The sequence below is a fragment of the Gymnoscopelus microlampas genome (assembly GCF_963454915.1).
Source record: "Gymnoscopelus microlampas genome assembly, chromosome: 21".
NCBI classification, from domain to species: domain Eukaryota; kingdom Metazoa; phylum Chordata; class Actinopteri; order Myctophiformes; family Myctophidae; genus Gymnoscopelus; species Gymnoscopelus microlampas.
This window is the reverse complement of record NC_139958.1, coordinates 8,571,820-8,596,130: the sequence shown is the minus strand read 5'-3', so window position 1 is coordinate 8,596,130 and position 24,311 is coordinate 8,571,820. Positions and strand designations below refer to the sequence as shown.

Below are 24,311 nucleotides of genomic sequence, written 5' to 3'. Positions count from 1 at the left end.
AATTCATACCTTAAAAAGTCCTTACTTACAGAGAGCTTTTTTTCATTAATTCGCCCAAAAAATATTCTTTTTAAGTCTATACACTTACTGTATATTACGTGCCGACGAAGTGGCGTTATAAAGTTATTAAATATGTCCGTCATGTCTTTGTATATTTGAATTATTTGGCATAATATCTGCCCTGTGCAACTTTTGTTTACAAAGCTAAAAGCCAGACAGAAATGTAATTTTTATTATATGTTCAATGCAAGTTCAAACAATCAAAATCGTAAAATCGCAATTATTTGTATGACAATGAATCGTCAAGTGAAATGTCATAATAAATCCGGACCAAATAGCCTTAGGAAGAGGAGGTGATTCTTACCGCCTGGTGAACTGAAGCTCCTCTCCGACCGCGTGACCTCCCCCTCCTCCCTGGCCCCCGTCATGGTGGGCGTCGCCGTTCATCTGAGGAGGCTCCGACCCTGCATACATGTGCTGCTTCCTTTAAAAAAAAAAACAAAGACCACAATCACAAACCCAATCAACCTGGCGTTTTGGGCGGGAATGCAAAAATAGCCAGTCTACAATTTCACAACGCATCGTGATGCGTTGAGAGCTTGTACACTTGCTATTTTTAAGGATAAAACGGGGCTTAATCCATTAAGACCGGGAACGCATCTGTGTCACTTTATATTTTTTTGGCTATTCAAAAATAGAAGATATATACAAGCTCTATGAGCTGGTAGATCTGCAAAAAAAAATCTTTGAATATGCATGTTTTAAAGCGAATATTTTTTAACTCTGATGTGTGCTTCTGGGGGTCCCTGGAACAACATATTTTGTGGTGGAGGTCGCGGCCGAATACATATAATTTTGGGGGTTCTTGACATGAAAAAGTTTGAGAACCACCGATATATAGTAACATAGGTTTTTTCAAAGATTTGTAGAATGCCCAGAAGCAAAGATTTGACTTACAAATGTTCGCTTGAAAAAGTATATTCAAAGATTTGCATTCATTCATGATTTTCCCAAAAAAAATAGAAGATATACAAGCTCATAGCACAGCTACAGTACAGTATGAGCTTGTAGATCTGCTATTTTTGAATAGCAAAATGGTTAAAGTGGCTAAAATCTGAAGTGACAGATGCTTTCCCGGTCTTAATGGGTTAAGAGGCTAAATGTCAAACATTAGTTTCATGTGACACGGGAAACAATTTGACATTTTCAGATGGTACCTCTTGTCGGAGGATGGGAGGGTCTTGGGCGGTTCTATCCTGATGTCAGGGTCCCACTCTCCAGGGGGGAGGACAATGACCTCGTCCAGGAACTCCTCAATGCCAGCCAGAAGGTCCTCCTTGTCTTTGGCTTTGTAGGCAATGTCATGGAACACCTACAGTATACCCACATGACCATGGCATGTCATTACAGACAAACATACAAATGTGTCTCTTTGAAACATAAATGTTTCAAAGAGACTTGTCTTATAATGAATTATAATATAATGAAGTATATAGTGGTTGAACTTCCCTTTCACCACATGACATAACCACTTCTGCCCTATATAAACTTTGATCTACGCCCATTGTGAGCTTGTAGATCTGCTATTTAAAAAAATATTTGTATACATTTTATATATTTGAAACGGAAATGGGACATTCTGCATAATGAGTACTTTCTACTTTTGGTACTTTAAGTACATTTTGATACCAATACTTTTGTACTTTCACTCAAATACATTTTGCAATCCGGACTAGTCTGACTGTAACAGACTATTGATACTTTTACTTAAGTAAACGATGTGAGTACTTTTTCGACCAGTGCACAGGCACAGTGTCCGGCTATGAAAACCTCTCAAATCTCTGTCTGGCCCTTCAGATAGAAGCCCTCACTATATATGAGCAAGCTTTCACAGGGAAGCTGAGAGGTTGGTTAAGTAAATAAATAAATAGACAATAATATAGCAATTAGAGCCTAAAGACGAATCAGTCTAAATCAGTCACAGAGCGCTCCCCTGGCGCAATCGTAACTGTGGTGTCAGAATGCACACCGCAGCAACCTCTGTGGATTTGTCTATAGATATTAGGAAGACATATGTTATATCCATTTGTTATATGCGTTATATCGATAGTGACATGAGACTACATATCATCTGGGATGATATGTAGTGAATAAAGTGTTGTCTTTTCCTGGTTTTAATCATTTAAGCCTCATTTTACACTTTCCAAGATTGTTAGAAATATTGCAAATAGCCCATCTACAGGCTCACAGTGTGTCGCATCGCTATGTGCTGTGAGCATGTAGACTTAAGCTATTTTGGGACATATTTGGGGGGAAAAAAATACAGTATTATCATCATAATATTGGTATTGAGGCAATTGTTAGTGTGTGTTGCATATTTTGTCCACATCGCGTAGTAGTCCTAGGAAGAGACATGCACAGGTTGGTTAAGGTAACCCATAATTAAAATAGTTTACCATTGTTATGAGCCAAATTTGTGTTCCATATGACGCCTGCTATTATTATAGGACTAGAGGGGTATCTAAAAGGTTATGATAATCTGTGATGCCTAGTCTGAGCGAGACTAATCTTTGTGCACAGTCAGCCTGTCTCTGGATGGGAGTGTTTACACTGAGCAGTGGCGTGCACAGACATTTTGAGGGGCAGGCGCTCAAGTAAATTATACTTTTTTTGTTTACTTGGTCTGCTCTTTTTTCCCTCTACACCTATACCTCTTTGCCAAAAATAGCCGATCTACAAGCCCACAACGCCTCGCAGCGCGAGGCGTTGTGGGCTTGTAGATCTGCTATTTTTGGCTAAAGTTCTCCTCAGAAAAGGGATGCTAGGTTTCGAGTGGTTATGGTAAGACGAAAAATCATATCACATAAAGATTTGGCGGACCCCCTGTAGTAACTCTACCCCTGCTGTAAACTGGGAAAAAAAGGGCACTTCTGGTCAAGAGGGCAAAGGGCAGGTGCTCTAGCGCCACCTAGAGTCTATATGTGCACGTCCCTGACACTGAGTAGGTGAACCATTATACACATGCAGCACTGGAGTGTCATACGTACCTCATCTGACATCAGAGTGGCGATAGCTCTTCCGATCTCATGATAGGACTTGGCTTTACCTTTGGGTCCCAGCAAGACAAACAGAAATCTAAATTAAAAAAAGGGAAAGAAACGCATGGTAAGAAACCCCAACTTGGGATTATTTATCAACTGAACATGAGTCACATCATGTTGTCATTTCAGTTGACCACATCGTTGCTGTAGGATGGAAACCATGTCCAAAACCATTGCTTTTCAGGCAATGGAAAACACAGACAGACTTGACCACTTCATTTTTTACACAAGCTCACAAGGCATTGCATCGCAACGCATTGAGAGCTTGTAGATCAGCTATTTTTGCTGCTTTTGTGTGACACTGTAGTATGAGGAAGTAGTAGGGCATTAATTTACGAACAAACACAAAAGGTTGAAATATGGACATATCTGCCCGACAGCAACAATATTCACATGACAAAATAGTGCGGCACAAAGTGATGCGCTATGAGCTTGTATATCTGCTATTTTTGAATAGCTAAAGTACAAAATCAATGACAAATAAATACACATATGCTAGCCCGGTTTTAATGGGTTAAGTATTATTAGTGTGTATTAATGAATGAATAATCAGTGTTAATAATGAGTGATTTTGCACCTCGTGGGCACAGGGACCTCGGTCAGAGATCCCAGCATGACGGCCTGCCGGAGACGGACGAACGCCACGAACGGAGTCTCCAGGAAGTCCACCTCTCCGACCAACACGTTGGACGCCTCCGCATCGCGAGGCAACTTCTTCATGAACTTATTCTTCAGCTATGGCGACACAGAAACAAGCACAGGGAGGAGGAGAGGTAGACATTGGATATTAAGTGTGATGCCATGGAGCATCACATGCAGTAAGATGAATGTCTGAGTCATCAGAGAGTTAAAAGCATAGTGGCAGGACACCACACACACGGTGTGGTGTCCTGTAGTCTCGTGTGGTGTGGTGTGGTGCTAAAGCTGCAGCATAATTGAAACATTGATGTGTAATTGGGCACCCTTCCATTCGTATCATAAGACACACAATGTACAAGGACCCCAAATTATTATGTATTTGACCACAGACCCCTACATCTGAAGATATTGTGCCAGGGACCCCCATACAAGATTTGTGTTGTTAAAATGTTTAGAATAGGCCTGGACCGCTGGCGTAGCGGTCCAGGGCCTTTTTAAACACGCTTTGCTGCGTGTCACTCCCCATCTCTCTCTCCCCCCATTTCCTGTCAGCCTACTTTCCTATCCATAATAAAAAAAAAGGCATAAGAAGCCCAAAATAAATCTTTCAAAAAATAAAAATGTTTAATATAGCTCACAATGTGTCGCACTGCGACACGTTTCAAATAGCCGACACAAATAGGGTTAACATGAGCATGGATCCATTTTGAGAACCACTGCTATAGTAACAAGTGGTAGCTACTCTTCACTAAGACTTATGTAAATTGTAAGTTTGATTTCTAGATAATATAAACTAATCTTACTAATATAAGATTGTTACATTATAAGATTGTTACATTAAACAGTGTGTGTGTGTGTGTGTGTGTGTGTGTGTGTGTGTGTGTGTGTGTGTGTGTGTGTGTGTGTGTGTGTGTGTGTGTGTGTGTGTGTGTGTAAACAGAAAGAGAACCACTATAGAGTGTGTTGCTTTACACACAAAGAACAAATTCTTCTGTCTCTTTGCTTTTAAGAAAACCCCAGCTGAGCAGTGCGAAACAAAAACACACCGAGTGTAGCCGATTCCAGGTTTGTAGAGATGGTTAACTAAAGGCCTTGGTGTTTCATCAAAGGCCAGGTCATTTTGACAAATCTCCAACGTCATCATTATCTATTAGTGTCAGGGTAATTCCTGTGGTTTTCCATTAACTCAACGACCAAGTAATGAAGGGGCCTGCCTGATGAGGAATCCCAACGTATCCCATGATGCCTTATCTTTGCACGGTATGTCTGTTGGACCAAAGCAGCTCATTAAATACACCGACTGTCAGCTGATCAGAGCACATCTACAGAGATAACCTGCATGGGTGGATGAGACGAAACCCACAGAATAAAGGAGGGAGTTTGATGACTACCGATGAAGTGAGAGAGACTGATCCATGCATTTATCTCCTCGAGGCTTTGAATACCGCAACTCCCTGTGTGTAGACATCGACAAGTCGGCGCTTAGGCGTCTGGCGGCTCGTGCAGAATGCCGCCATGCTCGCCTCCTCACTGGCAAAAAAAAAAAGTCTCTTGACCCTTCAGTTCCTAATTACAGACTAATATCCAAACCTTCCTTTTCTGGCCAACATTTTAGAGAAGGAAGTAGTAAGCCTTGCCAAGCCATGTGGCCCATAGGGCAGGAGCCTATCTCCTGTTTTTGTAAAGCGAGGTTACAAAAAGCTTGATGTACAAGTACATGACACTAGTATGTCGCAGGGACTTGCCACTCCAACCCAAACCTTGACGCGGCGTGCCAAGCATTGGGTCCCACGCATTATTTGGTATGACCCGGCCTGGGAATCGAACCCTCAACCTGCGACCTCCCAATCTCAGAGCGGACACTCTCTAACCACAAGGCCACTGAGCTGGGCCGTTTTAGAGAAGGTGCTCTGTAAACAGCCCCTACATGTTTTGCAGTGGTGTAAAGTAACTAAGAACATTTACTCAAGTACTGTACTTAAGCACACTTTTGAGGTATTTTAACTTTACCGGAGTATTTCCAATTTTCTGTACTTTTACTCCACTACATCTCAGAGGCAAATATTATGCTTTTACTCCACCACAATTATTTGAAAGCTTGAGTCACGAGTTACTTTGCAGATACAAGTTATTATATTATAAAACATACATTAACCACTTTAGCTCTATTTTATATACATAGGCTATTTGAAAATAGCCGATCTACAAGCCCACAACACATTGCGATGTGACGCGTTGTGAGCTTGTAGATCTGCTATTTTCAAAATGTTTGTACTTTTACTTTTGGTACTTAATGTATATTTTGATGCCAATACTTTTGCACTTTTACTCAAGTAACATTTTGAAGACAGGCCTTTAACTTGTAACAGATTATTTTTATATTGTGGTAGTGCTATTTTTACTGTTTTGTAAAATAACTATTTTTTTGGCCAGCTCCATTCTGGCTTTGGTCCAGAGCAGAGGACTGAGAGCTCCCTCCTGAGGGTTTCAAAAAGGACATCCTGATGCGTGCAGACTCTGGGGAGTGTTCCCTTCTGCTGCTCCTGGACTGAAGCACAGCTTTTAATAGACCGCTGTTTCCCCAAACTAGTGGGTCGGGACTCATTTGTGGGTCACGGACCGATTTTTGTGGGTCGCAAGTAAATATCCACTTTTTTTTTTCGTTTCCTACATTTAAAAAAATAAAAATATTATTTCAAAAGATCCAAAAAAAAGTTTAAAGGAAAACAAATCCAACAGGATTCCAACAGTATTTCATAAATACAATAAAAAAAATCTAACACATTTCCATAAATAAAAAAATAAAAACAAAAATAACATACTGTAGAAGATCTACAAGCTCATAACGCGGTGCAAATCGATGCGTTGTGAACGTGTAGATCTGCTCACTAGTTTGAGTCCCACTGCAATAGAACACTGATGTATTCTCATTAGTAGACTCAAGCAATGTGTGGGTCTAGCTGGGGCTGCCTTTAGACTGGTCTGTTTCCTACTTGTCAAATAGGAGTGGTTTCTGTGGCTATTTTAATGATCATGTCTCCTCGTCGGCTCCATTGACATTGCGGTGTGCCCCAGGGTTCAATTCTCGGTCCTTCTCTCTTCTCCCTGCACATGCAGTCTCCTTGGGTGTTTTAATTATAGTTGTTTTAAGTGTGTTTCTTACCACTGCTATTCACATGATAGCATTTCTCCTTTAAACCTAAATAACCCCCACTAAGCTCTCCACCCTGCAAGAATGTTTTAAACCAAATGAAAGTGAAAGGAACCAAATGAACCCAGGGTCAGGGTTGTTCCGTTTCGTACACTGCCAAGAGTTAAATGAACACTGAGGACTTTACAGTCTAGATTGGGGTCCCAGAGATAGAATTCCACATCAAATGGCAGTCAGTGGCCTAATCCATATTAACCCATTGAGACCTGGAACTTGTGTCATATTTTGATTTGAGCTAAAAAAAAAGCATTATTTTACACTTTGGGCTATTCAAAAATAGCAGATATACAAGCTCATAGCGCGGCACCGAGTGCCGCGCTACGAGCTTGTAGATCTGCTATTTTTGAAAAATCGTGAAAATGTGTGAAAATCTTTGAATATATATATTTTTAAAGCGAACATTTTTAACTCAAATCTGTGCTTCTGGGGGGTCCCTGGAACAACATATTTTGATGGGGGTCTGGGGCCAAAAACATATAATTTTGGGGGTCCTTGACATGAAAAAGATTGAGCACCACTGATATAGAAACATACGTTTTTCAGAAAACTGTTGAGATTTAGGAGACATGTAGAATCGGCTTCAGGTCTTTAACATAGAAATCTTACCTGATCCTTCTCTGGTTTGTCAGAGAAGTCACTCAGGCTGGTGGAGGTGTTGTTACGATGGGCGTCGTCGGGGCCACCTGCAGAGGAAATAAAGGGATAGAATGGGAATTTGGGTTTCATCAACTTGAACCCCAGCATCCATATTCTGCAGGGGAACATTAGGCAAAAATAGCCGATATACTTCACAACGTGTCGCAATGCGACGTGTTGTTGTGAGCTTGTAGATCAGCTATTTTTAATGGTATAGCTATTCGGTGTAGAATAGATGGAAAAGCAGTTCAAGTTCAAAGTCAACTATAAGGTCCAGTTTGACAAGTCTAGAGGGTTCAAGTGGTTAAAATGTCAAAAGGAAGAGCTCTGAGGTTGTCATTGCTTTGGCAGATACTGTATGCAAGACCCAGAAATACCAGAAAAGAAAGAGACCCTATTTTTCTTACCAGGAAAAGGGATGAAGAGAAACAGAAATATAAGGACCTAGGTAAGTGAAGTGATGGCATTTGGGGGGCAGTCGCATTGCAATAGTTTAACCCATTATCCGGGAACGCATCTGTGTCATTTTAGATTTTTAGCTATAACCACAAGTAAGACGCGCGAACGCGGGAAGTGAACGCAGCTTGAAAACTAGAAAAAGTGCTCCTCGGAGCACAGGTCTCCGCCAGGTCAGGTAGGTTATTGTGGCTTCTTGGTGGCGCTATAATAGGCCAATGTGAAAAGGGTGGCATTTCTTCCTCGGCCTAGTGGGAATGTGCGTGCATTCATGATTTGAGGCATTGTGTTGCAAAAATGTGTTTTGCTAAATTAGACCTGCTGGTGGCGCTATAACAGGGTATGGTGAAAAGGGTGGCATTTCTTCCCCGGCCTGTTGGGAATGTGCGTGCAAATTTTCACAGAAAGCGCACGCTGCGTTCATGATTTTTTTTGACATTTTGTTCAAAACGGACCAATCCTGCAAACTTTGAAAGCCAACCTTAGCCAATCAGGATGGAATATGACATATCAGACAGATCCGTCTTGATCACATGACTATAGAGATACTGTGTACCGATTTACGTGATGTTTGGATTAAATCTGTAAGAGTAATATCCAAAAAATTGTTTTGCACAAATCGGCCTCCTGGTGGCGCTATAACAGGCCCATGTGGAAAATTTGGGGCAGAGGTTCTGAATTGGTATCCAGGGAGTGTGTGTGCACAGTTTCGCAGCGACCGGGCCAACGGTGCGGGAGATTAGCCGCTCGCAGACAGATGGACACACGGACGGACAGGGGGTAAAACATACTCTCTCGCCATGCCTTTCGGCCTGGCGGAGACAATAACAATAAGAAGAATAGAAAGGAATGAGCAATTGTCAAATTAGCAGACCTGATCTGCTATTGAGCATGTAAATCTTGAACATTTGCGCAAATCTTTGAATATATATATATTCTTAAAGCGAACATTTGTAACTCAAATCTTTACTTCTGGAGGTCCCTGGACCAACATATTTTACAAATGTTTGCTTTAAAAAAATATATATACACATTCAAAGATTTGCACACATTTTCACGTTTTTTCAAAAATGGCAGATCTAAAAGCTCTTAGCGTGGCACTCGGTCCCGCGCTATGAGCTTGTATATCTGCTATTTTTGAATAGCCAAAGAAATGACACAGATGCGTTCCCGGTTTTCATGGGTTAACTCTGATGTAAGATTTGATGTAAGATGTGAGACCCCCTGTAATTCTGCAGCTATCAGTCTGATAAGACTTGTTTGATTCACAACATGTAGATGCCCAATTTAAATTTGAGTTAAAAATTGAGGTCCCCACACCAATTGCTGCTCCCAAATGTAACTTTGTTTCGAAACATTACCACTTGTAAACGTACATTTGGGAGCAGCAACTGGTGTGCGGACTCTTTTTATTCTTATACTGTTTTTGGTCCAGCACCCAGTCTGTAGGTTTAGGATGTGCTTGTGTCTTTTGGCTGTTTTTCAGCTTCTCTTTCAACTTAAAAACTTGAGGTCCCTATTCAAACACCTAAATACCAATAACCGAAACATAGCCGTTATTCATTTTATTTAATATCTGCCTTGCCTTTTTTTTTAATGGAGGAAAGAGGAAATTCTTAGTCTGCCTCTAATAATGCTTATAACAATACCACTGTTTGTAACAAAATGTTTATATCCCCAATAATTCTGAGGATTTCTTTTATCTGATTGTAAAATAGGTTGTCACGTTTGAGTTGAACCCACAGCACATCCAAAACAGTTTATGATGGTGGAATTTAATCTGAATTTAATCTGCTTTTTTATTGTTTGCATTTACACGAGACAGGATTAAAAATCTTAACAATAAGTCCCGTCTTCAAGGGGAAAGGACTTCAGGAATAAGTGAGTGCCGTCGTCCGTTGACAACTTTGAATCTCCTGACTTCCCTCTCCAGCCCCACTATATTCCATTATATTCTTGACAATTATATAATTAATCCAGAGAGAAAGACAACTCTCCAGAACAGTAGGTGCATACACTAGTAAAATGTGTGCTAATGTATCCATTTGTAACTCAAGAGTTAAAAGAACACAGAGGATTTTGGTTCAAGGTTTCTTTTTTGTGTGCGGGTACATTAAAGAGTAAAATGTTGTTCTGGTCCCTCTGACATGTAGCAGAACAAAACATGTTTTACTCTTATGTACCCGGAACAAAACATGTTTTACTCTTATGTACCCGTACACAAGATGTAACAATAAAAAAAACATTTAACCGTGTAAAATCCTCAGTGTTAATTTAACTCGAAATGTGTCGAAATGTAACCAAATGGGCCCAGTAAGTCCCAACAGCGTAGGGCATTCAAAGTCCACTATTGACACACTTGTAAGGTCATCGGGTAAGGCATGTAAACTTTGTTTAGTTTGCTGTAACCAGATAAGTACATATAAGTATATATAAGTACAGAGTGCTTTTTTTTTCTTTTTGCTGAAGTTTACAGTCCTGTCACCAGTTATTATTAAAGGCTTAAGGCCATTATTCTCAACAATATTCTATTTTTGTTTATTGACTATGTAGGTTAAGAGGTATAGGCACATTTAATGGGAGACATCCTCGCAGCTTCTGTGATCTCATGCTAGATAATATCAGGTATGATTTCCCCACTCAGTGTTTCTGCAGGTTCAGGCAAGTTACAGTAGATTTAAAGACTTTTAAAAACGTTTTAATGCCACTCAGCATCCCTGTTCTGCGATGCCAGGGCTCACAATGGGCGTTGTGGGCCATTACGTGCGTTGTGAGCCCGCACATCAGCCATTTCCGGATAAGAGATTTAGTGTAGAAATGATGAATTCTCACAAATAACATAGCTGACGTTTATGGATTTGAACGAAGTCGAGACCAATTTTGTAAGAAACATTTAATCCTAACCCGTCTGTGACATTTGAAACATTTTTTTAAGGATCAGCAGAAACCCCTGCCACTATACTACGTCCTGAAGGAGTGATGCTGTGACCTCGGACCTGACTTACAGATGTATCCCATGCTGGAGCTTCTCCTGAACGCCTCAGACGTGTCCTCTAGGTCTTGGGGGTTTAAACAAGGCACGGGGTGTTGTTCGAGGGGGCTGCGCGCTGCTTTAACCCCCCCCACCAATGTGCAGGAGAGGAGGACAGAGACAGTGTTGTCCCACAGACACCCCAATGTGCAGGAGAGGAGGACAGAGACAGCGTTGTCCCACAGAGGAAGAAAAAAATGGAAGATTGGAAAAAGAGAGAAGAAACAGGGAGAACAAACTGTCACCTTTTTTAGAAAAGATAAATGAGAAGAATTAAAGCTGCATAATAGTGTAAAGAATGAAAGAAAGCTTCTGCTTAATATATACTTTGTTGCACGCTGGTGTCGTACAGCGGATCTATAAGCACTAGAGATAAGCGGATCGCGGTTTTAGCCGCGGTTGGCGCAGTTAACCGCGGTTTGGGTGGATTCGGGTTAATCAAATATAATTATGAATTAATATCGGATAAACCGCGGGTGAAATATTGCGGTAAATAAATTAATGACATCCAATATATCTATCCATAAAATAGCTAAATCTCTGCGTGCTTGTGTCTGTGTGAGTGTGTAGAGCAGCCTCTGTGCGATGCGATCACAAAATGCATTGATTTAGCCTATGGAATCTCGGTGCGTCTTTTTTCTTTTTTTTAAACCGGTGCTGCGCTGAACAGCGCAGCAGAGCAGTGCGCTCTGTATGTTGGATGCCGCACGGAGTCTGTATGTTGAGCGCAGCAGAGCAGTGCGCTCTGTAGCCTATGTTCAGCGCAGCACCGGTTTAAAAAAAAGAAAAGACGCACCGACATTCCATAGGCTAAATCAATGCATTTTGTGATTGCATCGCACGGCACAACTAATACTAAAACTAACGGGGAATACCAGAAAATAATAATATTTTGACATACGGGAAAAACGGTTGGTGCGGATATTTAAATTGGATAATATAATTATTGCGGTTGGATAACGGGCGGATAATTAATTTGTACATGCGGATTCGGGTGACGTGAGAGGCCAGCCGCGCAACTCTAATGAGCACACACAACACCGTGCGCAACAAGGTATAAGTGAAGCCTTGGGGGTAAGAAACATCAGCACTGAGACGACCAAACCGCTGCTTGAATGATATATTCCAGCATATCACAGGTTATACTGAGTATTCATTTCCAAACAGAACTTCACTATTACGGCAGCTCTATTTGGAAGTGAATACCATGTTATTACTACGATTACAAGAGAATAATTAACAATGCATCCTTGATCAACTTAATTGCTCAAATCAACTTAATTACACACAACTCGGGCATTTCTAAATGCGTGGGTGTTTTGCATAATTATTTTCAAATAATTTAAATGCTGGGCATTTCAGACTGACACTGAAATACTGCAATCAGTGTAAATGGACAAGTGTCACAAAACTATTTTTCAACAGAGCAAGTACCTGTATATTAGTGATGCGCGGGTCAGGTTTTTTCATGACCCGCCCCGCCCCGCCCCGCGACGGAACCCAACCCGCCTCAACCCGCCCCGCGAACCCATATATAAATCTATGGCTCAGCCCGCCCCGCGACCCGCGATTTTTTTTTTATTCTGTAAAATCATGGTTAGAAAATAATCCGCAAGTGTATTAAAACTGTTTTATTGTTATTATTCTTATTCTTATTAGGAATAAAGACAAAACAAGAGCATGTGATTTTTTTATTTTTGTTTGCGTGTGAGAGTGGCTGACCCGCTCTCCCGCAGCCCGCATAATTGCCTCCGAAATTCTGATTTGACCCACCCGCGCCGCGGGTTGACCCGCGGGTCCCGCGGGTTACGGGTCAACCCGCGCATCACTACTGTATATGGTTCAATGTGCCCTTGATATTAAGGTATTACCCTCGGCTAAAAGTACATTAACATATCGTCTCCGTCGGGTGGAAACCTCATACGTCCAAAACTGTTACTTTTCAGGATTCAAATTCGAGCTTGCAGATCTGCTGCTTTTGCCGCTTTTGTGTGACACTGCAGTATGATCCAAGTAGGACATCAATTTACGAAAAAAAAACACAAAAAGTTAGAATATGGAGATAAGAGGTTTCCCGCCCGACAGCAACGATATAATAATGTTGCATAAACTGATATAAGAACCCCAAAAAAATGGCCGCATTAAAGTTCTTTATTTACCGTTCTCCTGGTTGGAGAACAGTCTACTTGCGCTGGACACCGTCTTGCCGATGTCGGCCAGGGAGCGCAGGTTGGACTTCTTGGTCTGGTGACGATGTCTCCTCAGCAGCGTGTACATCACCTTCTCCTTCATGTCCGGCTTCAGCTGACCGCTCTCTATCTGACTGTCTGTGATCAGCTCTGAGAAGGAACAAGCACATGAGAAAAAAAAAACACATCTCATTATATCAAAGGGTTCCATTTGGGGGGGGCGGGGGGGGAATTTTCTTACCCACTGAACCCATTCAATCCTGGAACGCATCTGTGTCATTTTAGATTTATTTGGCTATTCAAAAGTAGCAGATATACAAGCGCATAGCGTGGCACAGAGTGCCGCGCTATAAGCTTCTAGATCTGCTATTTATTTATTTTTGTGAAAATTTGAGCAAATCTTTGAATATATACATGTACAGTATACTGTATACATTTTTAACTCAAATCTTTGCTTCTGGGGGTCCCTGGAACAACATATTTTGAGATGGGAGAGGGGGGGCGGTCCGCGGGGAAATACATCATCATCATCATTTTGGGGGTCCTTGTCATGAAAAAGGTTTGAGAACCACTGATATTATAGCAACATAAGTTGTTTTAAAACTGACATTTGTAGAATCCCCAGAAGCAAAGATTTGAGTTAAAACATGAATTCCAAAAACAAATAGCAGATCTACAAGCTCGTAGCGCGGTACTAATGCACTAATTTAGAGAATTTGTCCACAACAGGGACGGCAGGTTATATGGTTTTAAGAAGAAACATTTCAATTTGCACCCTGAAGCTCCCTTTTGAACAATTTATTTTGGTATGAAGAAGCCCACAGCTTCAGACTGTGTCTGAAGGAGAGCAGTGTGCTGGAAACGTCGCTCAGCCCGCTCGGGTGGCACCAAAATAAATCGTTCAAAAAGGGAGCTACAGAGTGCAAACTTTTATTTTTCTTCTATATCTAGGTTTTCTTGTTTGAAATTCAGCCCCTGCCTTCATATGGCAATGGCATGTGAATGTGCGTGACCTACTTGTTGTAATTGTGATTAATTTATTATCAAACATAATATTCCAAGAGGAAATGCATGTACAGCATTTAATTATTATATTTAATCTGACCAGGAGCAGGGATAAAACAAACACCCGCCAGGCCATTAAAATTAATGAGAAAGTCAATAAGAAAATAATAGCCAGTCCTTCTGGTACATGTAATTAATTTAAGGCACGGGCAGCATACACGGACACGTTTCGTCGTCAAGCCGAAATACTTGACACGGCACGACACGGTTCATTTTGTTCTCGTAGCCATTTATGAACTTTATTACGCGGCTTGGTTGAATGCTTGATTCTGATTGGTCAATCACTGAATTCAGCGGTGTGTTATTTCTGGATAATGACCGATGAGCTCTATAACAGACCGCTGTCTAATCAAAGGCTCAGAGCACCTGCTCATATCAATGCTATATGCTTGATTTTGTGATGTATCCAACATGACAGCCATGTAAACAAACACGCAATGTAATTCACACCAAAACATTGCTCGCTTCAAAAAACATTTGAAGCGAGAAATAGAGAATGCAGTAACCGGGAAAAAAATTATTTCATCAACACTTCCTTTTTTTCCCCGAGGTGACCGTGTCCGCCCAGCGGCAACACTTGGAATACTTTCAAAGCCGTAAGCAAGGAAATACTTCGTTTTGTGGTTACTTTTGGGTCAACTTTTGGGATAATTGATGGGTAGACGGTCATTACTGATAAATAAATCCCTTCGGGATGATTAGACACCTCCACTACGCATCGGTGCCTAATCATCCTGTCGGGATTTATTCATCAATAAGGCCCGGCTACACGTCAATTATCCCTTGCTTAACGGGCCTGCTGGGTCGTGTGATGCTGGCTTACCGACAATCTGTGGCAGGGTGGAGGCCTCTAGGTCCAGCATGATGGTGCCTTTTTCAATGCAGGTCTTCAGTTCCATCAGACTGTGTAGGGACAACGTGGCCACATGAGGCTTACTCCAACGCTCTCCACCCGCCTCCACCTTCTCCTCAAACTTGATCCACCTGGAAGTAAAAGGCAGAGAGATTTAGTTCTCTATGCCAGTGGTTCTCAACCACCGACCCCCCAAAATAATCATATTTGAACTGGGGACTCCCCACCCTGACAAGCACTTGTAGGACTTGTAGGACTTGACGCATTACATTTAGTTTGACTAAATGTAATTTAGTTTGACTACATTTCACAGATAACTATTGTGAAAATAGCCGATCTACAAGCTCACAACGCAAGGCGTTGTGAGCCTTGAGTCCTTGACATGAAAACGTCTGGGAACCACTGCTTTATACAATGAAGAAAAGAACACAATAAAAAGTCCAGTCAGTCAAAAAAAAATCATGGCTTCAACCGTCCCCAGTGGACGGTCAGTTAACAATGGCAGGTCAACAAGCCAGGACACTTCATTGACCGGGGTCCTCCAGGACTCTTACTAGGTCCCCTACTTTTTTCCCCTCTAGAACTAATCTCCATCGAAAATAGCTCATCTACAAGCTCACAGCGCGCCACGACTCGTTGTGAGCTTGCAGAAGGGCTATTTTCGCAGAACGCTCGACCCAAAATGGGGACGCTAGGGCTCATGTGGTTAAGAAAAAAAGCCCAGTCACATAGTAGGCAATGAATCAACTGAGACGGCGAGACAAGCACTGCTTAAAACAAAACCTCAAAATGTAATAGTTAGGATGGGTGAATGCAGACAAATTTCACGTTATGTGCAAAGGTACAGACTACAGTGACAAAGACCACAACAATTACTAACTCCCAAGTCAAATGTTAATTAAATATGAACATTATCCAGTATGAATTGTATTCTAAATGATAAAAACAATATTTTCATTAATTAGACAGATATGCCTATAAAGCATTCTTTCAGAAGAGAAAGAAACAGAGAGAAGGAATGTGTTGGTGTCAGGCTTGAACAAGTCACACAAGGTTTTTCCCAGGAAGTTACCCATGCTAAAAGTAAATGCAGGACAGAAATAAAAACTAAACAAAGGATTTCACATCACTTTACAGCCAAATACGGGCTACAAACAAAAGGCGACAAGGAGAGTTCTCTTTTCTTTACCCAACAATCCCACAATGTTGTGAATGGCTCACAGTTCATAGAGAGAAAATACGGGATGCAGGACAGAATCAGAATGTATTGAAACAGGGATTAGCAAACTCTCAGCTGGAGAGCCAAAAGAGAGATTTGGTGTCTTCCCGGGACCCAAATTTATAAAACATACATTATGAATATAATTAACCACTTTTCAATCAAGTATTAAGCCCAATTAACCCATTTAGACCTGGAACACCTATACTTTTTATTATACCTTTAAACCTGGGAACCCCTTTTTGTGTAGTTGTTGCTATGTACAGTATATAGCAACTTTTTATTTTTATTTAATTTTTAATTAATATTTTAAAAGTTTTTCAGAAGGTTTTTCATAAAACTTAGGTGAGGATTTAGAAGGTGTTTTTAGAATCGGCCTTAGGTCTAAATCTGCTTGCTTGATCTGCTATTTTGGAATGTTTTCCAAACTTTTTGACAAAAAATAAAAATTGGATTGGTTTGTGTATGTTTTTTTGGAAAAGAAACTTCTTTTTTAGTAGCCATTTTTTAAAACATTATATTTACTCGCGAGTCGCGACCCATAAAAAAAAACAGTTCTGCGACCCATGTTGACTGATCAGAGTTCAAGTCACTTTAGGGAAACATCCGCCGCGTGCAAAAGACGCCAGCCAGCCTTTCAGGGAACATTCAGACCACACATTCAACTCAACCCTGAAGGCATGACTGAGGTGAAGGTCTGTTCTCTTTAATAATGCCTCTCATGTCTCTCCACTACAATGGTCCATTCTCTGGAGCCTGGGGATGGGGTTTCCTCGGGGGATAAGGTATCCCCTCTGGCTATGCTCCACACGCCTCGCTCGGACCTGCCATCTTGAAGAGTAGAGGCGGAAATAAAAACCTCAGGGGGTTCCATTGATTCACCTCCTATCTCAGGCAGTCTATATCCCACCCCTCTGAAGTCCAAAGCAGGGGATATAAGACACCATCGGCCATACATCAGTTTACACAAGTATTACAACAGGGTCTTTGAGTCTGAGGGAGCGAGAAGGACAGAATGTGTTTGATTTGCCAGTCTTAACCACTAGGTCAGTCCTGTCACAATTACAAAATTCAAGTTGACGATTAATTGTCACACAAATAATTGCGATTAACGTCTTCATTGTGTTTCTGGTATTGAACATTGCTTGTAGATCTACAAGCTTGTAGATCTACTATTTCAGCTTTTTTTTTGACGATTATAAAAAAATAATATTGCGATTATGTAACAATTGTGACCAAATGAACCTTAGCGACCCTATTCTGGGGGTGAACATTGGGCGAAAATAGCTGATCTACAAGCTTGTAGTTCGGTTATTTTGGTGTAGATTTGGTGTAGCAGGAAAAGGGGAGGGGGTCTAGTCTAAAGCGCTGGGGGACCCCGGTCAACTAAACATATAGAGTTTACGTGGGTAAGGCCTGGTCGACCAATAGCCGAATGGATACGGCGCATACCACATGAGCCAGGGGTCCCCTGGGGGTCCTCAGAGTTACTACAGGGGGTTCTGAAGACCCCCCCCCCCCAAAAAAAAAGACAATTCGGCCATCAAACACGGTTTCTGCAGATGGTTTGGTAGAATTCACAGCTGAGGAGACACTGGCGTTAAAAACCAGAGAACACTGGAGTTTATCAGAGTCCAAAAGAACCAAAACACAGAGCAGAAAACACCAGTTCTGTGTAATGACAAGGCCATCTCCCTCCCCACACCTTGGGAAAATCACAGTGGAACTACCATTTTGTGGGCAGTTCCTCTTTGACAAAAATGTTAGTATATTTATTCAATTAAATGTATTCAATTATTATTGTCTTTGTGAATAAATACGGCTATGGCTGCAGTATGAGCTAAACAAATCAGGGCATTTTCTGCCTGGCTGGGTGATACTCTAATAATTTATTGCACATAAATATAGATGAGGAGACAACTTTAACAGCTCCACAAAATAGTGTGGACATTGAAGCTGTGACGCGGTTGGCAGAGAGGAGCCTGGTTCAGTCCACATGGGAGCTTCTGCTTTGTTCTAAATTTACAGAAGTGGCTCCACATAGTTCCACCACCTGATAAGACTCAAGTGGAGGACACAGACACAAAACTGAAATCATGTCCAGTAAGGGACGTGTTCCCTTAACCACTTAAACCCCAAATACTTTGTCGCATGACGAATATCAAAAATAGCCTACTACAATCACAATGTTGATGCGATACGGTAGATCTACTATTTGGCAAAAGTTGACATTTTTTATTTACATTTTTGCCTATAATGATATGCCCAGGGATGTTCACCTAATTTCCTGAAACGTTCTCCTATTGTGACATGCCCAGAACAGGGAGTTCATGTGGTTAATATTTTTTTGGGAAAACAATTAACCCATTAAAACCGAGAAAGAATCTGTCATTTTAGATTTTAGCTATATTATATTGACTCTGTCGGGTGGAAACCTCATATGTCCAAACTGTTATTTCAGGATTCAAAGGTATAGCAGATCCACAAGCTCGAAACGCGTTAATCTTGTGGATCTGCTACCGTTGATGTTTTTGTGTGACGCTGTAGTATGATCAAGTAAGGCATTCATTTACGAAAAAACGAAAACTTTGCTGTTCTGCCAGACAGCAAATATATATAGCAACATATGGTTTTTCAGAAAAACGGTTAGGATTTAGAATATATTTGTAGAATCGGCCTCGGTCTAAATGGGTTAAAGAAAGGGGTTGGTAGGTCTCTGCGATACCAGTACATGTACCCAGGTGGGTACTTGTGGTTAACCAGATGAAATGGGCCTGGTCTTTAGGATACTCAAACGAACAGTGCCCATGTACCTGTCCAACTTCTTCTCTAGAGCAGTGGTTCTCAAACTTTTTCGTGCCAAGGACCCCCAAATAGACACTTATTAGACCGAGGACCCCCATTTGAAAAGATAAGCCAGGGACCCCCATAATAGAAGATTTTTACGGCTCTCTAGCAGTGATTGTCAACCATTTTAATTTCAAGGACCCCCACTTTGACATGCATTAGGGCTACGGACCCCCATTTAATGGCATGTATGTCTCTGGGACCCCAATTCATATTGTAAAATCAATGTTAATTTAACTCTGAGAGTGTACAAATGGAACCAAATGGACCCGTTAGGGTCCATTTGGTTCCATTTGTACACTCTCAGAGTTACAGAACCATAAGGGTCCATTTGGTTCCTATCCATCATTTAGCTGGGGACCCCCTGGAACCGCCTCAAGTACCCCTGGGGGTCCCCGTACCCCACTTTGAGAACCAATGCTTTAGGATACTCAAACGAACAGTGCCCATGTACCTGTCCAACTTCTTCTCTAGAGTGAGTGATGTCCATGGGCATAACACCAGAGGGAGCGCATCTGACCTCTCTTAGGTCTTAAAAGTCCTTAAAATTGTCACTTCACTGTCATCTGCGGACCGCCCCAAAATCATGTCGGGGGTCCCAGCCCACAGGTTGAGAACCATTGAACTAACTTGATTCAATCCATCAAAGAAAGATGAACAGCTCAGAGGTGAATGTGATTAGCAGAAGTGTGTTTGCTTGCTTGCTGACTGACCTGGCGGTCTCCTTCCACTCCATCTCCTGTCCGTCCACGGCCAGCAGCTCGTCCAGCTCTGTGAACAGCTGAGGAGGAGGAGGGCCGTCATCTTCCTCCCCCAGGATGAACCTGATCCTCTCTGCTGGGGAGACTGCACAGAGAGAGAGAGAGAGAGAGAAGAACCATGTTAACCCATTCAATCCGGGAACGCATCCGTATCACTTTCGATTTCTTTGGCGTTTCAAAAATAGCAGATCTACAACCTCATAGAGCTTGTAGATCTGCCATTTTTTTAAATAAATCGTGGAAATGTGTGCAAAACTTTGAATATATATACATTTTAAACTGAAATCTTTGCTTCTGGGGGTCCCTGGAGCAAAATATTTTGAGATGGGATTTGAGATCATTTTGGGGGGCTCCATACTAGTGTCACAGGGCTTCATACTAGTGTCTTATCGTTTTTTCTTTATTGTGGGGAAAGCTTTCCCTGAAAATAGGTCCCTCATGGGACCAGGAAATACTCCCTTTCCTTTATAACCATGATTAAACATCACATATCTACTCTTGGATTTCAGCGTCCCACAGACAGATTGTAGTATTTGGGTTCCTTAAGTGGTTCTCAAAGTGGGGTCCAGGGACCCCCATGGGGTCCTTAAGTGGTTCCAGGGCGGTCCCCAGCTAAATTAGTTAATATAACATCAAAACCAGCTTAACAATTTGAACTATTTGAAAATAGCCGATGACTGAGTGAGTGCACAGGCTTTAATTAGATTGGTCATACTGTAGGTCAGTTGTGAGCCTCGGAGCCGTTGTTCCACCCCACCTGTGACCTGCGTAGTAAAGCCCTTCCATGTGCCAGGTCAACATAACTTCTTGGAACTTCTTGGAAGGAAGTAACTAGCTTCCTGCATGCATTTGGCAGACGTTATTATACGCTGACGGAACAGTTCATTCTCATGACGAGAAGGGCGTGTTATCAAAGTCTTTTCCTCAACATTTCCGTCTCGTGTTTTACAGAGAGATCGCTGTAGATTGTAATAACAGATAACTTTTCTGGAGGGTGGGGGGGCGGCTTAGCAGGTGAAGGTGCACGCCTTGTAACATTGTTGAGAAAAGTGCCAATACAGATGATGATCATTCTGCTGCTAATCTACAGTACAGATCTTTCCTTTGAAGCTTGTTTTTTGTGCAGATGATCAATTTTAAGCACTTCTTTATAGGACAATTTGATTTTGTTGATTGATTATTTAAAGCCTGTTAGACACATTAGAGCATAGTATCAGCGTGACAGACAAACAGACGCAGTCAGAGACAGACAGACACAGTCAGAGACAGACAGACACAGTCAGAGACAGACAGACACAGTCAGAGACAGACAGACAGTCAGAGACAGACAGACACAGTCAGAGACAGACAGACACAGTCAGAGACAGACAGACGCAGTCAGAGACAGACAGACGCAGTCAGAGACAGACAGACGCAGTCAGAGACAGACAGACGCAGTCAGAGACAGACAGAGACACACACAGACATACTGTACACACATTCTGGGATTATCAGTAATATTACTGGAGGCGGCTGCAGCTGTGGCAGAGAGGCCGTCTGGGAATCATAAGGTCTTCTTTTTGACCCCCAGAGTCACCCAGTTGAACTGAGCTGGGTGAAGCAGTTAAAAGCAAACCCCCCCCTCATGGAACCAGGAAATACTCCCTTTCCAAATGTGTGCAAATCTTTGCTTCTGGGGGTCCCTGGGACAAAATATTTTGAGATGGTTGTTGGAGGCCAAATACATATCGTTTGACATGAAAAGGTTTGAGAACCACTGATTTCAGAACCACTGATATAGCAACATAAGTTTTTCAGACAACTGTTAGGATTTAGAAGACATTTTTAGAATCAGCCTCAGGTCTTAATGGTTAAAAGGAGCACTTTAACCATAGTGTGTTAAAAACAGGCCAATAGATCATTTGAAAACACTGGAAATTCAAATGACGTGAAAAACTGTACCCATGTTATAATTCTGCATTCACAAACAATAACCATGTTAAATACATAATGGAAACTGGTGTTTGAACAGCTAAATCTAAAAAACATAGTAATCAGCTAAATCAGAAAACAAGTAAATTGTGTTTTTTGGTGTCAGGAGGAGTGGAAGAAGATCATCCCTGCTAAACTAACCCACGTACCCAAGCAAATACAAGGATACTTATCAATACAAATGTAATTTCTTATTTAACAGTAGAAAGCCTTCCAGAGCATTGCAAATATAGCTGGTTTGGAATGTGAGGCCGTTACAATACATTTAAAAAGTCCAATATTACACAAAGTACAGTCAATACAGTTTGTCCAGTACAACTTCATCTACGCGTGACGTCATGATTCTTCATACGCAAGAGCGCTGCTTTTTCACCCGTAATGGAGACCGATTATCATTTTAAGTCCATTTCCTTTTGATTATTTTTTAAAGCAACTGATATTGTGGTCTAGTCTAGATATGACCTAGTATGTAAACATGTGACGTTGCCCCTTATCTGCTGCCCTACCTTTAAGACCTTAAAGGACAGTGAATGGATTGTGCAATCCTGGGAGGTTGGTGATGTCACAAACTAGGACGTTAAGCTGTAAAGCACCTGGTGCTATTTGTGAAACTTTCCTTTAATATCTCTGTTGGGACTCCACAATGACACCTTGACACGAACAGGAGCTTTTAATCCTGGCCCCAGCATGAGCAAGCGCTTATTTTAGAGTGGAAAAGAACACCCTGATACCTACTACTATTAACCAATTCTACAAAATACACTCTAGTTGGGCTAAGTCACTGGTTCTCAGTAACGTCGAGTTCGGGGACTACCAGGAGTCCTTGCAGGACACTTGCAGGTCTTTAACTTTGACAGTGTACAAATCTTTTGTACTTTCTCAGAGTTAAATGAACAGAGGATTTTCCAGTATGTATTGGGGTCCAAGAGATTAAACAATGCTATCAAATGGGGGTCCGTGGCCTAATGAATATCAAACTGGGGGTCCTAAAAAAAAAAAAAAAAGAGAATCACAAATGTCAGGGAAAACACTGCTATGTATGACGTACTGATGAGGGCAATCTGAGGGCAAACTTTTCTATGATATACAGGATGGCAGACATTGCAGTGCAGCTTAGTCGCCAAAGGATTTATCAATGGACCAAGACACAACACCAGGCTCACCCTTCAGCCAACACAGCGTGTCCTTTTGAAAAGCTAGCCGTCTGACTCGTAGGACCTGACTTTTAACATGTTTGTGACGGCACACCACGGTGTACACAACAACACTGTTCACCTCTTAAAGTCTCACAATGAGTGTCATCTATGAAAACCCAGGTCTTTGTTGCCGTTACCGACAAGCTAAGTGGACAAACTCACAGGGTTTGCTATAGCATCAACAGGATTAAAGGCGATTCAGCTGGAGGGCAAAACAGCGGAAAAGACTCAAAGTTCTTTTCCGCTGTCTAGTGTGTGCGCGCGCGCGTGCGCGTGCGTGTGTGTGTCTCTGCCTAACACGTTATCATCATGTGCTTTTCACACATCAAACACTTTCATAAACTTTTAATTTGCTACATTAGACAATACAGTAGCCTATGGCAGTTGTTATGAAGGCTTTCACGTTAGTTTGTCTGACAGGTCACCATTGTTGAGCCCCATTTGTCATGGTCATTACATCCATTTTTTTTTTTACACTTTTTGTTTCCCCTCGCACTGGCAGATACGTCTGGTTTTCCAGACTAATCCATGTCATGAACTCCATATATATGATGCTGACTGACGCGTGTCTACGTCTCACACCGTGGACTTCATCTTCGGACATGCCTGACTTATCGTGACATCACCCAGATGAGAGAAGCACCTTAGCCGACTGTATAAAGGACACAGCATCCTCAGAGAGAGCAGCCAGATCCAACAACGCTCCCCAGGATATCCAACAGTACTCTTCTCAACACGAGGATATAGGACAACAGGACAAAGGACGGGACATGATGACAGATGAGACAGGACACAGACCTCTTCAGGACTCTACCTTCAAGACCATCCATAGACCTTCAGGACATGCGTCATCAGGACACCAAGACTCATCACCCTCAAACTCCCATCGGGGATCGAGTTTAGTTTTATCGACTGTGAGAGCCAGGGTGTCTGGCCTCACACCCAGTTATCCTGTATCGCCCTTGTATCGCTGTATACGACAGAACTTTCCTTCTCTGTACCTGTAACTCTTAACTGCTGTGCTGCCTCTGGGCAGCATAGGACAATTCAAGAGTTTTCGAACATCTTTTAAAATAGCCAATCTTCAAGCTTATAGATAGGCTATTTTCTGTATAAAATAGGGTTAAAGTGGTTAC

The 24,311-nt window shown here is 41.8% G+C and overlaps 1 protein-coding gene across 2 annotated transcripts in view; it reads right to left on the bottom strand.

Moving 5' to 3' along the window:
• LOC311038116 (electrogenic sodium bicarbonate cotransporter 1-like) overlaps positions 1–24,311 on the bottom strand; it is a 73,470-nt gene that overhangs the window by 24,835 nt on the left and 24,324 nt on the right. For both annotated transcript variants that reach the window (XM_084047461.1, XM_084047460.1), the window contains exons 4-11: positions 19,961–20,093; positions 15,152–15,312; positions 13,234–13,413; positions 7,558–7,634; positions 3,679–3,836; positions 3,048–3,135; positions 1,218–1,372; positions 365–484 (exon numbers count right to left, since the gene is read on the bottom strand). In XM_084047461.1, the coding sequence (XP_083903587.1) occupies positions 365–484; positions 1,218–1,372; positions 3,048–3,135; positions 3,679–3,836; positions 7,558–7,634; positions 13,234–13,413; positions 15,152–15,312; positions 19,961–20,093 (1,072 nt within the window). The remainder of the gene's footprint in view (positions 1–364; positions 485–1,217; positions 1,373–3,047; positions 3,136–3,678; positions 3,837–7,557; positions 7,635–13,233; positions 13,414–15,151; positions 15,313–19,960; positions 20,094–24,311) is intronic.